This window comes from Zeus faber (assembly GCF_960531495.2).
Source record: "Zeus faber genome assembly, chromosome: 7".
Classification (NCBI taxonomy): domain Eukaryota; kingdom Metazoa; phylum Chordata; class Actinopteri; order Zeiformes; family Zeidae; genus Zeus; species Zeus faber.
The window spans coordinates 10835257-10852448 of NC_137203.1; the positions used below are offsets into that span (position 1 = coordinate 10835257).

A 17192-nucleotide genomic window follows, 5' to 3' on the forward strand; every position below is an offset into this window, starting at 1 on the left:
ATTTTATTTGTTTTTCCACAGCCTTCACCCATCACCCTCTCATCTTGCACGCTCGCATTTCCTTGTGTGGTTATCGGTCTTTGTCTCCTGCGTTTAACCACCAATGGTACATTTCTGCCAAACCCCCCATTCGGAAAAAAAAACAAAAAAAACGTTTTATTTTTCAGGCCCCCTTCTCTCTCACCATCCCCCCCTCCCCTATTATCCATGTCTCTCTCTCTCTCCCAGCTTATGTATTCCCATCTGTCTCTCTCTCCCCCTTCTCACCTTCTCTCCCCTCCCCCCCAGATAGCTCCTGAAATGAACCCATAAATTGGAGTAACACAGCAGTGGCTACAGGTCGGGATGGGGGGAAAGCTAGAAGGGGGGGGGGGGGTGTTAGGGTTGGGGCGGGGCGGGGCGAGGAGGGTAGACAGACGGAAAGACAAGCCAGGGAGCAGAGCTGGGTGGAATTCATTCCTGCCGACATGGGAAGAGATATCACCTCAGTTGGAGAAGAGACAGGGGAGCGGGGGGGGGAGCCGGGGGTAAGAGGCCTGGGGATGAGAAAGGAGGAGGAGGAGGGAGGAGGGAGGAGGGAGGAGGAGGAGGAGGGGCGGGAAGGGGAGGGGGGTTGGGCGATGCTCCATAAATATGTTGAGGAATTTGATTGCACTAGCTAAGGTATAGCCTTGGAACATGCCATCCTGGTCGGATGAGAGGTCCTGTGGAAAGGGAGACTGATCACAATGGCAGCAGATGGGGGTTCTGGCGGTGGAGGCAGCTTCGCAGGTGCAAGGGGTTTTGGTCGGGGCGCTGGCGGAGAGGAGGTTTTGAGATGGAAACGAGGGGCAGGGGGAGGAGAGGAGAGGGGGTGGGAGAGGTGGCGGAAAAAAATCTTCCGAGATGATAGATGTGGGGCCAGACAGATAGAATGACAGACAGGCACAAACACGGAACTCAAATGTACTGTGAAACACAAGTGGCCACCTGGTCGCTGCTGTCACCCCAGAGGAACTAATGATGCCGGTGGGTGCCAAATACTGCCAGTGTGTGAATACTCATCACATTTTAGCATTTCTAATTGCTCTGGTGGTGTAGGCTAATACATATTTGGCGCCACTGCAATATTCATTAGCAGATAAATCCCAAAATGCCTCAACTGTGAGTCAAAAAGTTTGGGTTATTTCTAATTCCTATTACATCAGAGAGAAGCTCTGTAACTAACTTTGGGGAAAATGTGTGAAAGAGTGAATTGCTCTCACATTCATTACCATAGCAAACCTTTTTTTTTTTTTTTTTTTTTTTTTCGACTGAACTTGTCAAATTAAAAGTTTAGAAAAGTCTTAATCCCTGTTCCACCTTGTGAGGTGCGCGTACGGCATTATCTCTACGGGGCTAAAATATAGAGAGGATAAAGTGAGTGAAATACTGCACCCATGACATTGCAGGATATTACATGGAATCCCATCCTGAACGTATGCCGTGCATGCATATGGTTTGTTTTCACAGTGCAGATGACACCTGAAGCCACAAAGGAAGAGGATGAGCGGAAGGGCGGAGAGGCGTGACGGGTGGAGGGACGGAGATGAATGCTATCGACCGCGGTGCCCAATTTGCCATGCTGAGAAGTGTGAAAGTGAAGTGAAAGGCAAAAGTGTGTGTAACACCATCAAAGCAGAAAAAAAAAGGGACAAATATATAAATAGAAAAACAAGCCATTGTCTCAAACCAGCCATGCAACAAACCAAAAAAAAAATCAAGACATGTGCACAGGAAAAACCAACGAAAACGAAACTCGTCTCGTCAAAGCAACCACAGAGCCAAAAACAGAATTGAAATAGGAAATAGAAAACAACATGAAAAAAAAGAAAAAAAAGAAAAACAAGCTGCAAATGTGTCAATAATAATACAGCATAAAACAAGAGCGGGAAGCATTGCTGAGAAACGTGAACCCCTTGTTGCAGGTATCTGAGCTGTCGAGCCAGCGCACACGCCCGGCAAATCAGGAAAGCGTTCCATCACGCCAAAAAAGCCAATTTCTGGCTTCCGGGAACTACATTGTTCACCGGGTGACATTTGTTTTTATGTCGGAACCAATTTGATGCGAAATGAACGGCGGAGGCCCCTTTCCCTTGCGGGGCCGGACTGGACGGGCGGTGCACTCGCTCAGATAACGGCAAACCAAGTGAGGCCGCAGCACGTGGTGATGCTGGCTGTAGGCATGCTATCCAAAAGTCTCTGCCGCCATTGTGCTCTGATCTACCTGTCTGTGGCTCGCTGCTTCCAGCCAACACGCCGTGGCAATTACCCCCGTCTTTGAGAGCGCCTCCGGGAGAGCGCCATTAGGAAGCCGGTGCGGAGGGCGCGGGGCGGGGGAGGTAACCGGGAACCTCGCGCATCGTCGGCGCCGTCGTCGTCGCGTGGTTTCGGCCGAGCGGCTGCGCCGAAACGCCGTCTTAGCGGCGGAAAGCGGTCGGGGAAAGACTTTTTTATTTTATTTCGCTGCAAAGTCCAATAACCTTAATTAATATTCATTCCGGGGGGGGTTTCTCAGGAAGGGCCATTATTGCGCGTCAATTCCTATGGATCCTCTATTAAGCGTAAGCTCACCTTAGCCCCAACCCCTTTTTACAGATACAGATTCCCACCAGGCCAGGGTGGGGTCATACCCAATCACCGTTACTGTCGATCGATGACTACCTCATCAAACACACCGCTCTTATAAAATGAACGATGTAACGTGGGAAGGACGGGTCACGTGTTGGTTTAACAGGATCCGATAATGAGTCCTGTTTTATTAGAGAAACCAAACATTGATCACGGACGCTGCAGCAGCCGTGTGTTTCGCTCCGTCTGACGCGCCCCGCCCCCGTCCCCGCCCCCGTCCCCGCCCCCGCCCGCACTATCGCTCTCATTTAGCCAGCGCGCCGTCCTCGCCGTTGCCGCGACGGCGGAAAAGGTTGTTAACGCAGGGGGAAGGCCGCTCAATGTCGTGTCACCTTGTCACGGAGCGCGGCGGCGGCGGACGGGGGCCAGGGCCGTCATCTCGTTGTGGAAATAAATACGTCGCCGTCACATTTTCGGAGCGCAATGGTCCGGATATTACATCTCTGCTGGGAGATCACAGTCCACGCCTAATAAATCTACCCTGCGATGGGGCATGCATGTCCACGCGCCTGTGTGCGTGCGTGTTTGGTGTGTGTGTGCGCGCGTGCGAGTGGCTGGTTTATAATTTATGCGTTTGTATGAATTGGGGGTTAGACGTGCGTCGCGAGGCAATTCGTTCCTGGGGAGACTCAATCTCCATCGCTAGTCAGCCGGAAGCAGCCAGGCAGCGGTAAATCTCAATTACAGACCCCCTCCCTCCCCGGCTCCCCACTCTCTCTGCCCTCCCTTGCCACAGGTGACAATGGACCAAATTGAGTGTTGGTTGTTGTGTTCCAAGGCTTACCATTGGCTTCTGGCTGAGTCTGAGAGGGCACAGCCATGTAGGGGTCCTCCCCTTTGCCTGAGCCCATGGGGGGGTCCTTCCGCTCCACCATACGGCCCCGCCCCAGGGGGCCCTCGGCGGCCTCGGGCAGGGCGGAGGTGGGGAACGGGAGGGAGTGGTGGTGGTGATGGTGGTGGTGGCCTGCCGGACACAACACAGGTTAAACTAGACGCTCGGCCACGCGCGGGGACACGGAGGATCTGCATCTCTCTAAGGGAGGGAGGGAGACGAGGAGCTACACTGGTGGAGGAGGCTGAACCCAAAACTGGAGGGATTCGCGAGACTGGGAGCGTGCGGAAGCGCATCCAAGAACAAAATAAGAATCCGAGAAACTACATTTCGGCATTTTAATTAGTGCTGATGCAAAAAAAAACTTTTCTCTTTCCTGGTTTTCTCACTGTATTTTTGGATGTGCTTCTAGGATCTGGGAGCGCATTTGTGTCTGTGCCTCCATGCGTACGCACACACACGCACATACGCACCCACACGCACACGCACACACACACCCAAAATTGGGACAGCTGCAAAAATGTGTAGGGCAACAAAGTGTTTCTCCTTGGTGACTCTGGGCAACTCATTAGCAACTACATGTAAATGCACTTGTTTGTGTGTGTGTGTGTGTGTGTGTGTGTGTGTGTGTGTTTGTGTGTGTGTGCGTGTGCGTGTGTGTAAGGGTCTCCCTCCCTCCCTCCCTCCCTCTCTCTCTCCCCCTCCTTTTCTCACTCGCGTGTCACAGTTCCTCCAGGCTTGTCAGAACAGAGCAGAGAACAACAGTCGTTCTCACCGGCACCGCAGGGCGCCTGCCTTTGATAGGGGGCAAAAAGGGGAGACTTTTTTTTTATTTTTATACATCCATCCTCTGGCACAGTCCGTCCACCTTTCTTCAGTTTCTACCTGTTGCTGCAGCCGCAACCAGCCTCTTTTCAACCTTTCCCTTCCATTCCAATCCATTCTTTTCAACAATACCGGCAATGCGCTTTGATGTGCGGGCTTTGTTTGATCCGTGCTTCCCCAGGATGAGGTCCGGCACACCCCGACTTGACGGAATATTTCTCTATTGCTGTGTAAAAAAAGGACCAGCGGCATTATTATTTGGTACGGAGGGTCGGTATGTGGGTGTTTTTGGAACTGTGCGTCCCAGCCCCATAGTACACGTATGCATCAAATAGTGACGGTGATGATCAAATTCATCATCTCACTCCTATCTATCTTCTATGTGTCATCATCACATTACCCTTTGAAATCCTGACGTCCTGTCAGTGTTGCAGCGGTCTTTGTTTCATCAACTTCCATAGCTTCCACCTGTCTGTCTCTCCGACTCCTTTTTCATCTCATGTCTTTAAGACGCGTGCGTCGCTTTCTCCCCGCCTGCCCCCCCTTTTTTTTCCAACGAAAATCTCAATCGTTGTCTATAGGAAGAGACTGTTTACCGCTGCGTATTCCTGAACCCTGCTAATCCCATTACCTTCCCACATACTTACACTTAAGCCACCGCGCACGATTCCCACGCTGGCACCGCTCCGCGTTTACTTAAAGGAGATATGACGGATCGCCACATTCTGGTGCCATAAAGCTTCGGCGGATGAAAAGTGGCGACGCTCTAATCAACATCTTGTCCGCACCGATGAGACGGTGATCGCGCGCACGTGTGTGTGTGTGTGTGTGTGTGTGTGTGTGTGTGTGTGTGTGTGTGTGTGTGTGTGTGTGTGTGTGTGTGTGTGTGTGTGTGTGTGTGTGTGTGTGTGTGTGTGAACAATGCTTATGTGAGAATCACAAGACAGGCCGACAGCCCCCCTACCCTCCACACAAACACGCCACCCTCACCGAGCCTCCCCGCTCCGCACTGCGTGGCAATCATTAAAATGATTTATTTAACTATTGGCCCAGGGCTGAGAGATTAGTGTGACAGGCCTATTTTATAATTCATTCTCCCACCACCAGGGGAAGCGCAATTCAGGCAGATGACACACATAAGAGCGAGGAGCTGGGGGCTTGGGCTCCTCCGCGGATCAGGCGAGGAAAAAAGAAGGAGGGGGAAAAAAAAAGGAAAAGACGCCCTAAACTGCAGACGGAAGCACATCCCTTGCTCTCCACAGATTAAGAGAGAGGAGGAGGAAGGGGGGGGGGGGTCTCGTTGTGAGGAGGGGGAGAAAGGAGGGGGAGAGCGGTGTAAGGGGGGCATATATTATCTTCATGTCCATGTCAACTGGCTACAGAGGCGAACTGAGAAGCAAAGACTTTCAACTTAGTGTGAAGCATGTGTGCGTGGGGACCATTTTGCTAGTGCAGGTGTGTGTGTGTGTTACTGTGTGTGTATGGGTGTGTGTGTGTGTGTGTGCGTGTTTTCAGCATTTCAGCTCTGAGTGTCTGAGAAGGAGCTCTGAATGTGTCTGTATGTGTGATCATATTTGGTCTTTCTGGAGTGCACATCCTCCAACACTGTGTCTGTGTGTGTGTATTTTTTGGGGGAGGTTCTTTTTTTCATTTTGTTTTTTGTTTTCACATGACCCGTATCAACAAAAGGAGGGAGAATCACAGTGGGGCCAGAGCCACGGGGGGTTGGAGAGAGAGACAGAGCGAGGCTGTCTGGAACGACTTCAAAATATCTATTCTTGTCATTCCTTATGGCTCTGACCGTTTTGATCTGGCAGCTGCAAGGTGTCTATGCGTGGGTGGGTGTGTGTGTGTGTGTGTGTGTGTGTGTGCGCGCGTGTGCGTGTGTGTGTCTGCATGCGTGGGTGTTTGTGCAGGACTTGGTGAAAATAAGACAGAGAGCGAGGGAGAAGGAGTGTGTGCTTGTGTGTGCAAGCCAATTTAGCAAACTTCAAATAATAAACTTCCTGATTAATGAGATGGGTGGGAAAGGTGCACAGTGTATAGGTGTGTTTGTGTGTGTGTGTGTGTGTGCGTGTGTGTGTGTGTGTGTGTGTATTATATTGAGAAAACAACATTAATCAGTCTGTACCAGGAGCAGACCTAATACACACTTTCCTTTTGCGATTGTGTTGTGTGATTATGAGGATACACATACCATATACAGTATATCGAACTGAGAAATTCATTAAATTAATGTGTTTACCTTTCCCTCTATGTATCAGCATGAGTGTGTGAGCATGTGTGTGTGAATGTCCGTGTGTGAACTCGGAGACAAACGGGACGAGCCTTGGTTGCTGTTCCATTTGATCCCTCCTCGCTCTCAACAGACAAGCTTCTGTTTAACATCTAACCCTCCCGCCCCCCCTCGTCCCTGTTTGCATCGTGTACTACTAGCGTGCGTGTTGATGTGTCCCTTCACCACCGGGCACTTAGCCGCTAACAACCAAATCCATCTAGTTAGGGAAGCAAAGGTCACGGCTAATCGATGCCCGCGCTACAGGCCGGGGAAGGCTCCAAGACACGGGGACGAGACGCTTGGTCGGGGGGGCCAAACCATTGTAATGGAATCAGGATCGACAAAAAAATAATTCTGATTCCAATGCCAATTAGGGGACGCCTGATTCCAGACACCAGGGATCGGGATGAGGATTCGGGGCAAGACGGCGGGGATGACGATTTACGTATTTAATGAGATGGACTGACCATGCTGCAACCCTTCATGACCTTCATAACTGGACTGAATATCTATAAAAAAAATTAAAAAAAAGGGGGGCGGGCAGGAGAGATAGAGAATAAAATTAAAACCTTGAGGCATTAATAACTTCTCGTTATACACTTGGGCGGAGTTTTCATTTCCCTGAGAGGTAATGATTGATTTATTGGGTGGAGGGATGGAGGGGGCTGGTGTCTGAGGAGAGGAGATGAAATGTGCAGGTCTGTCTTTTATGACTTCACCTCAATGTAGGGGGGGATACTTACCGTTCAGAGCCACAAAGGTATCTAAAAAGTAGAGAGAAAGAACGGAATTAGTCTTAGTGCCTGGGAGGGTGGAGGGCACCCACTCTTAAACATGATAAAAGGCCACGACGTTTTAAAGTAATTCAAAATCGACTCGCCGATCGATATGTTATCTAGCTCCTAATCAGTAGTAATCTATAGGGCTCCGACGGGTAATGCAGCCCCGGCGTCACGGCTTCCCTTGACTTAACAAAGTCATTGGAGGCGGAATACAGCGTATCGCCGTCCTGATCGAGAACCGAATACGGTGGGAATAAAATCCGGCATCTTCTCAAGTTCTCACAGCCAAATTCTTTATCTGCGGTGTTGCAGTCATCGAGAGGGACGACGGAGAACACACACGCATACAATGTTATTTTGAAGGGATTTAACTTTGCATATGTGTGGTTCTCTTTGTTTCCGCGGAGTCGTCGTGAAAAGACCTCAGAAAAGGGCCCGGATCACAGCTGAAAGCCGAGCCTTGTGTTCCGTGCTTTGCCTCGAGTTCCGCGACAGCTTGGGAGTAAATCCTCCGCCTGTGTGGGGCTGAGTGTTTCTGTTGTGTTGCACATTTACATTGCAGAGAGAGGGAAAAAAGAACCCCAGCGCTCGCCGAATGGGGCGCCGTACTCTACTGAGCTTCCACCCAGGCCAAGGGGAACAGCAGGGAAGGGGAGAGCAGAGAGGGGAGGGGGGAGAGAGAGGGAGACAGAGAAGGAGATGGATGGAAAACAGGCTGAATGCGAGGACAGAAGGGACACAGAGGAAAAAAGGTGATAGGCGGAGAAGGATAGAAAGACAGACCGAGGAAAGAGCAAGAGACGGCTCTCGTGAGGAGGGAGGGAGGGAGGGGGGTGCGGAGGAGAGAGAGAGGGAAAGAAGGAGAGCGAGGAGTGCTTACTTTGGCAGTCTCCCAGGCCATCTGTGTTGCCATGTTCCACGTCCTGCTCAAAGGCCGATCTGCGGGGGGAACACAGACATCATGGTCAGCGGCCGAAAAAAACAGGGCACGCCGGCAGAGGCCGGCGAGGTAAAGCAACGCGCTTTCTAGGCCGAGCCGTGGAAAAAAAACAAAGTAAAGAGCATGAACGCGAGATGTGTGCTCGCCAGCTCTGGCGGGGCCACGGAAGAACCCGATAACTGGAGCAGAATCAAAAGACGTAGAGCGACGATCCCCAGGACCCGAGGACCCCGATGAAGGAAGAGGGAGACGTCACTCAAGCCTTTGCCCACAACGGGAGGACTTGTGTAGGACCTCCAAACTTTCTGCACTTATTTGTGCAATTCAAAACCCCGTAAATGACCATTTCTTCGTTAAATGGATTTTTCTTGGTTTCTGCCGTCCGGCAGCGGTAGGGTTTTTCTATGTTTAGCGGCAGATATGGGATTCAACTGGGAAATCACATGGCTGAGGTCCTGGGCAGTAAGGGATAACAATGCTTGAGGGCCATCATATGACAGGGAGAAGGAGAAACACAGGGTAAGAGAGGTTGTTTTACAGAACGAGAGAGATAGATAGAGAGAGAGGGAGGGAGCGAGAGAGAGAGATTTTGAAAGATGTTATTTTCCAAGACATGCTGCAACGAGACCTGTTATTTTTTTTTTTGTGTGTGTGTGTGTGTTTTTTTTTTTTCCCTCAAAGACCACCAAGCAGGCGGTAAGGGGATCAGTGAAACAGAGCGGACCAACTGTCAACCAGGATCGCGGTCACGCATGGCAGCCTCTCACCCTCCTCACCCGCTTCGTCCACCCACCTCTCATCTTCCTCACCCTCCACTGGCCACAATCATGGCACCGCGGAGGGGAAATCATGTTTCAAAAACCACACCACCCACCCGTATCTTATCCCTGGACTCGAGTCCAGAGTTGACGTAGGCAGGAGGGGGGGGGGGGGGGACAAAAACAACAACAACAGTTCAATCCAACAAGAGAGTGCCTTCAAGATAAAATGCACTTAAAAGTCATATGAAAATGATTAAAATTGTTAATGAGCTGATTCCTCCGTTGACCAGCACCGCATCTGGACTGCACTTTGGTCGGGGAATAAATTGCTCGGCTGATAAACCAAATTCTCCTGATGAGCCGTAGACCGCATGAACCCCATCAGCAACCACAACAACGCAATAATCTCTATATCTCGGACTGTATTTAATCTGCTTACATGATTTGCCTATCACAGGCATCCGTAATCGCTAAGCAGACGCAGAGTTGCACATTTCAAACCTATCTAAGCACAAATGCCATCCCAGCACTTTGGCCGCAAATTAAATTTCGACTAACACCCCCCCCACGTCTGGTATCTAGGTTTCTTATCAAGACATGGTAAAGTGCCGGCGGCACGGAGGTGAGAAGTTCAACGCGGGCCGGGACAAGCCGGCATTAAAGGCATTAACGGCGAGATGCGGAGGGGATTTCTTGCACGGCGCGCTCGCTCAGAATGTCGGTTCTTGCAGCTTGAACCCGAGGTATAATGAGTTTACAGGGTTCCAATCCCACTGGCCCACTTACCACACGGCTGAATCACCCACGAAAAGTCAAAACAGAGGAGAGAACGTTTGAGCTTTTCTTTTTCTGGCACGGGCGTGAGAAAACCCCAATCCCAGGGTGAACCCTAAATAAAGGGTTTACAGTGCACGGCTGGAGGGTAAAACCGGCGGCGGTGGCGGTGGGGGTGGGGGTGGTGGTGGTGGCGGAGTGGGACGCTCACGCCGCGCTATCGGCCGACACAACCGTAGCGGGAGAAGCCGCCGGGGGGGCCACATTGTCTTGCATCAGATCAGATCCTGATGTAATGTGCAGAGGGGGGACTCTGTTTGGCAAAACGGTATTCAGTAAAAAAAAAAAGAAAAAACAGTCATTGCTCATTTTTATCTGAAAATTGCAGTTTATAAACGAGACATCGCCTGGTTCATGGCGATTCAAGGAGCCAAGGATAAGCCAAACTAATATTGTAGGTTTCAATAACAACAGAAGGCACAGACACCAATTCAGAAGCTCCACTTTAGGAGACACTTGCCCGAGGGGGTCCACTACAAAGATGCAGTGTGGGGAATTATCGTTCTATCGTTATTATTACAATGCAGACCATTCAGTATATTAGATTCCCAGCGAGGCGCGCTCTCCCTTCCCGCTACGTGCGCGGTTTACCTAATAATAACAACGGTGATAACCAATCGTATGCCGTCGTGCAGGCGGTCAGGAGGTGACTGGGAACCATATGCAGGTGACCAGAGTCCAAGCTGTTTATAGGCAGCATAAAAGGCATATCTCTACATGGGAAAGCTGGCGTGCTAACCCCAAGAACAGATGGATGGAAAAAGAAGGAGGAGGGAGGGGAGGAGGGGGGAGGCAGAATGCGAGAGAGGAGGAAGAGAAAGAGATGGAGAGAGAATGTTAAAGACGCAGAGATAGACTATAGTGGACCGACAGTTATCCACAGATAGATACTGTAGATAGATAGATAGATAGATAGATAGATAGATAGATAGATAGATAGATAGATAGATAGATAGATAGATAGATAGATAGATAGATAGATAGATAGATAGATAGATAGATAGATAGATAGATAGATAGATAGATAGATAGATAGATAGATAAATAGATAGACAGACCCACATTCCCCTCTTCCTCCTCCTCCATCTCAGCCTGGTGGATGTTTGGAACAGCTCACCACAAACAGCTGACCCTACCGGACCCTACAGGACCCTACAGGACCCTTCCCTCCATAGAATCCTCCCTGTGCTTGCTTAGAAATATTGAAGGAGTGAGGTCATACCTCGTCTTAAAGCCCCTGTGTTAGCCGCCGTTCCAGAGTGGAAACTCAATCAGAACAGTCCAGAGCCTCGGCTTTACAAAATAATAATAATAGGATGAAGTGTGTGCGTGTGCCAACACACACACACACACACACACACACAAACACACACACAGTTGCATCGGTGTGCATTTTCTGTACAGCAGCGTGCCAGACCAATCATATTTGGGCCTGGGGGATCAAGTTCATTCAACGTCAAATAGCCAAAGGAGCGCTGGTCCTTTTGTTATGACTTCATCCGTAAAATGTTTTTCCCCAACCGCGAAACTCTATATGCTGTTTGTTCAGAAAGCATAATCTGGATCTGTATCATAGCTGAAACCACAAATTACAGTCACTACCGACGAGCCCCCCCCCCCCCCCCCCCGGGCCAGAGTACCCAACCCCAGGCACCGGGGCGAGCAGTGCTTTCCTCCCAGTCGTCCTTCCAATGGCTAGACGGTGGAAATTGCGCTGCCACACCGCAAAATTAGAAAGATCACAGACGTGACAAACAGGCAAGAGGGGAGGACCGCCACCGGGCACCAAGATTGGGATAAAAGGGGAATTGAGAACGCAGGCCTGGCACTTCACCGTCACTTCAACCTTCAACCTGGGTTCACACCCAGAACGGGAAGAATCCAGCACAAACCATGAAAGTAATCAAGCTTATATAGTTCATTGACAGACTACAGTAAGACGTATGGAAGAAGAAATAAAATATATATAGAGAGACAATCATACGGTGAACGCGCATCAAGGTGTAGAGTGTTTGGAAGCGATGGGAGGAATGAAGAGAAATGAAAGAAGGAGAAGATAGATAACACACATAGGGAACACTTACTTTGGATTGAGAACCACCTGTCTGCAGGCACCTTCCGCGACCCAGCCGCAGTATGGGTCTCTGGACGCGATACAGGACCTAGAGCGCACGCACCAGCACACCCACACACACACACCCACACACACACACACACACACACACACACACACACACACACACACACACACACACACACACACACACACACACACACACACACACACACACACATACACACACACACTCCATCAGCATGTCATTGTGTAGAACCTCAGAGATCCGCATCTTTTTCCATATCAGAGGGGTATCAAAGCGGGAGGGAATGAATAAGACTGAAGAGCGACTTGAGCGAACAACAAACTCACTTCTTGCACCTGCCGTGGCGCTCGCAGCGAGACAGCGGCACCTTCACCACGCAGGAGGTGAAGGCCACCCACAGCGAGTGGCTGCGGCCATCGATCTGCATGCTGATGATGCGCTTGTCCTCTACGCCGTCGATACTGCACCTGAGGAAAAACATTTATCATTCTTCACATCTTTCTGTCTTTCACCCATTTGTCTGTCTGTCTGTCTGTCTGTCTGTCTGTCTCTGTCTGTCTATCTATCTATCCATCCATCTATCTATCAATCTATCTATCTATCTATCTATCTATCTATCTATCTATCTATCTATCTATCTATCTATCTATCTATCTATCTATCTATCTATCTATCTATCTATCTATCTATCTATCTATCTATCTATCTATCTATCTATCTATCTATCTACAGTATTTATCTATCTATCTATCTATCTATCTATCTATCTATCTATCTATCTATCTATCTATCTATCTATCTATCTATCTATCTATCTATCTATCTATCTATCTATCTATCTATCTATCTATCTATCTATCTATCTATCTATCTATCTATCTATCTATCTATCTATCTATCTATCTATCTATCTATCTATCTATCTACAGTAGCTATCCATCTATCTATCTCTCCCTCTGTCTGTCTGCCTGTCTGTCTGTTTGTCGTCTGAGGACAGTATTTGAGGTAAAATGACAAGAGGGGGTGGAAAAAACAAGTGAAGAAGAGCAAAGCCTGACGGCGGAGATGTAGAACCCGGGGTCAGAGGCAGAGGAGAGATAATGCTCACAGAGAATATAAGGTCAAGAAGAGGGAGAGATAGAGAGATAAAGAGAAAGGAGGATCTGAATACAGCAGATAAAAACAGAGGAGCAGATGGGATGTGAGCAGTCAGCAGTAACACACCACTCAACAACAGTAAGCCCCCCCCCCCCCCCCATACCTCCCCCTTCCTCCCCTCAATCCCACCACTCTGCCCCTTTTTATTCTGCCTACCCTGCATCCCTCCCGCCACACCCCAACCTGCTTTGTCTGCTCAGCCCGGCTCTAATCTCCCCTGGGCGTGTCGAGCATCAGTCCATTCTCTCCTCCGTGCGCTCCTCCTGTCATCCTGCCATCCAGCTCAAGGGATTTACATTCCTCCCCTTTTTCCCAGAGCACTGTCCCTGCATTAAAACTCTCAATTAAGGCTTAGAGATCATCTACACTGGGTCATGCAGGCAGGCAGCTCTTTCATGCAGCTGGTCATTTAGTCAGCCATCCAGCCATCCAGGCGGCCATTTAGCCGGTCAGTCAGTCATCCAGTAATCCAGCCATCCATTCTTCCGGCCATCCAGCCAGCCATTCAGCCGGTCAGTCAGCCGGTCAGTCCGTCATCCAGTAATCCAGCCATCCATTCAGCCGGTCATTCCGTTATCCAGCCATCCAGCCATGCAGCCATCCAGCCAGCCATACAGCCGGTCAGTCAGTCATCCAGTCATCCAGTCATCCAGCCATCCAGCCATCCATTCAGCCATTCAGCTGGTCAGTCATTCGTCCAGTAATCCAGCCATCCAGCCATCCATTCAGCCAGTCAGTCTGTTATCCAGCCCTCCCGCCATGCAGCCATCCAGCCAGGCATTCAGCCGGTCAGTCAGTCATCCAGCCATCCAGCCATTCAGCCCGCAGGCAAAGTCACTTACTGTAACCTAGCTAGATGGCCACCAGCCAGCGAACGCTCAGCCCTTGGTATGAACAGGCAGAAGAGGAGAGACACGGGGAGGCCAGAGGGTGCGGTAGGCAGCAGTGTGTGAGTGTGTGTGTGTGTGTGTGAGTGTGTGTGTGTGCAAGTGTGCGTGTGTGCTGGAGGGGGGTTAGGTTGAAGGGCCTGCCCTTCATCCCCGCAGCACAGCTCATCACATGACGCAAGACGCTGGATAGCAAAACATCAGTAACCTTGAGAGCCCTCCTCCCTCCTCCCGCCTCGCAGTTTCGCCTAATTGCTTGTTGCTTCGTGCTCTTTTCTAGAATAATGCCCCTCCCTAGCCCCCACCTACACCCCACCTAACCCCCCATTCTCTGACTGTGTCTTCATGTCGGTTCTGTATCCCTCCTCTGTTCTATCGCCCCCATCCATTACCCCTATTCTAAATATTTGCCTTGGCAGGGTCATAGCATGGCTGATTTTTTCCTCATTCAATTCAATAGAAAATACCAACTGTATCCACCCCCACCCCCTCTACACTCAGCATGTGCACGCACACACACACACACACACGCATGCACACACACACGCACGCACGCACACACACACACACACACACACACACACACACAGACACACACACACACATACGCGGACACACACACGCGGACACACCTCCAACAGCCGTATAATGTATTAGGGAGAGATTCCAGTCCTGCTCTAAAGACTAACACAGCGCTCTGTGTGTGTTTCCTTTAATCAGCCGAGGTTGTGGAGGAGCTGGGCTTAAGCTGCGGTGCAGAGCCGCAGCGCTACGTTATCCAGAGCCCTGGGGTCTATGTCTTTAATTTAGTAGCATGCGGTTGGGCAGAGTGTAACCTGATAAAACTCTTTCAAATGATAGAGAAGCCATCTGGCTGGCTCGCCTGTGTGCCTTTGGGTCGGGGGGGAGCCGACTGGTATTGATGATGCTGGTGGCTTGGTGGCTTGGTGGGTTGGTGGGTTGGCTGGCGGAGCGGAGATAGTTGGAAACACGTGACACGTTAAGTCCGCAGACACACACACACACACACACACACACACACACACACACACACACACACAAGCACAAACGCAACATGTGACCTCCCTCCCTCTTTGTCTTCCCCTCGCTTTGTTTCCTTTAGCTCTTGTTGTAACCCTCTAATTCCCCCGTTTCACTGTCTCACACTCCTTACAGGACCATACTGGTGTCGAAAGAAAGAAACAAAGGTTTCCTGTGAGAATCCTACTTGTCTGGGTTGTACACGTTGAGCTCCTCCAGGAACAGGCTGTCGTTGAGGAAGCCACTGTTCATCTTGGCCAAGAACTTGAGGATGATGCCCTTCTCTGAGCCCAGGAAGACCACGGTCTGGTTCTTGTGGGGGCCGGCGGCGTTGTCCACGGCGATGCGAGTCAGACGATACCTGGAACAGCAGATCAGGAAGGAATACCCAGTATTCAGTACCCAATCAGCCCCTGCATTAATCTGTTAGTCTCCTAAGAAGGCAACAGGTGGGGATCTTAAGTGGAGATCAGCGGCGCTGGCAGGGACGAAATTTAAATGTCATCGGGCTTCTGCTGAGCTTTGAGGTGTCATATCAGGGCATTTGTCTTTCAGATCTTTTTTCCAAATGGCACATTTGGTGAGAGGAATTTTGCAGGAACTGAACTAGAAAAAGCTCAGGACGACATACCAAGGAAATTCCTTGATATGTAAGATAATAAATGAATCAATGAATCAGCTCATCTACCAATTGTGGGTTGTATACGTGGAAAAGACCATTGAACAGAACAGTGTCTATAATTATCTGCATTGATTGGTTATCATCCTCTCACAGCCAGTTGCCAGACTGGATCGAGAGTGAATTTTGCCTCCTAAACAGTACCGGGGCCAAGAACTTCTTTAACTCTAAAAGAGATGTACACAAGTTTCATAGTCTGCAATTCAGAACGGTGACGGATAGGATTAAAGATACCATTATGTTCTGACACTCCTAATCGTTCACTCTCTCTCTCTCTCTCTCTCTCTCTCTCGCTCTCTCTCTTTCTCTCTCTCTCTCTCTCTTTCTCTGCTTCTATAAAGAACCATTTGGATTCAATGAATACCAAAGTATAATACAACTTAACTGTTCAGCAGACACCCCAGAATCCAAATCCCATTTTCTTCTCCAGCTTTTCCTCTAAAGCGACATTTAATATCTCCCACCGGTCTTATTGTTGATAGTTTTATCCAATCAAAAGCAGAGATCTGAAGGTCTAGCGTGGTTTCGACCCATTCAAGCATAACAGGAGCTCCAAGGACTATGTCAATGGGATTTGGGCTTATTGAAATAATACAATCGCAAGGTATAAGACGTCCAGTGCCTTCGCCCCATTCCAAGTAATAGGAATCTCAAGAGGGGGATTCTTCAGAGCGCCCTTCCCATCACCCACTGATTGTGACCAGCTCAATGAAGACTATGCTACTGCAGGATTTTTTTTTTTTCCCCCAATTTATGACAAAAGCTGCTCCAGGATTCCGAGATGAAAGCCTAGTCGATGATTCAGTTTCCAGTTAACCTCTTCGGCTCAAGAATTATATCCAATAGGGAGAATAGAATCTGTTCTCCGTATTGGTTATAATGACGTGGATATAATGACTGATATCATAAAATGCCGACTTCTCCGATATGGCTTCATAACATAACGTCAATGCCTTTTTTAAACTTATATAACCCTTTTAACTAGGGCCTCTGAGTGACACGTAAAGGATTTGTTCTGCGCCGCACATTGTCATCGCAGATTAAATAACATGGCATGACCTCCGTTTGTATAAAGATAGAAATGGTGCATTATCCGTAATATAGCTATGCGATGCAGTGCATTTACTTAATGAATGGAGAGCGCTGTAGGAGCAAACTTTGATGAAAGCCGTTCGCGCTCTGGGTTCGCCGGCAAAGTATGTAGGTCAGACATGGTTGAAATAGTAGTGGGATGAGACGCTACACAGAACATTTAGGAAATGGAGGAAGCTCATTCTGACGAAATCGTTAATACGACGGAGGACAGTGTTTGGCGAGCTGGGGAATCCGTCCAGCCCATCTCAATCAGATCTGACCTGAAAGTTGAAATAGCTGAAATATAAAGCCACTTCCAAAGAACGGGATGTTGTTTGGCTCGCTGACGG

The 17192-nt window shown here is 49.4% G+C and overlaps 1 protein-coding gene across 2 annotated transcripts in view; it reads right to left on the reverse strand.

The window, feature by feature from the left end:
* Positions 1–17192, reverse strand: part of sema6a (sema domain, transmembrane domain (TM), and cytoplasmic domain, (semaphorin) 6A) — a 109808-nt gene that overhangs the window by 12544 nt on the left and 80072 nt on the right. Inside the window, exons 13-18 of one of the 2 annotated variants that reach the window (XM_080004473.1) lie at positions 15277–15450; positions 12330–12470; positions 11986–12063; positions 8247–8305; positions 7328–7348; positions 3434–3613 (exon numbers count right to left, since the gene is read on the reverse strand). In XM_080004473.1, the coding sequence (XP_079860599.1) occupies positions 3434–3613; positions 7328–7348; positions 8247–8305; positions 11986–12063; positions 12330–12470; positions 15277–15450 (653 nt within the window). The remainder of the gene's footprint in view (positions 1–3433; positions 3614–7327; positions 7349–8246; positions 8306–11985; positions 12064–12329; positions 12471–15276; positions 15451–17192) is intronic. The other variant, XM_080004474.1, reaches the window with a different exon arrangement.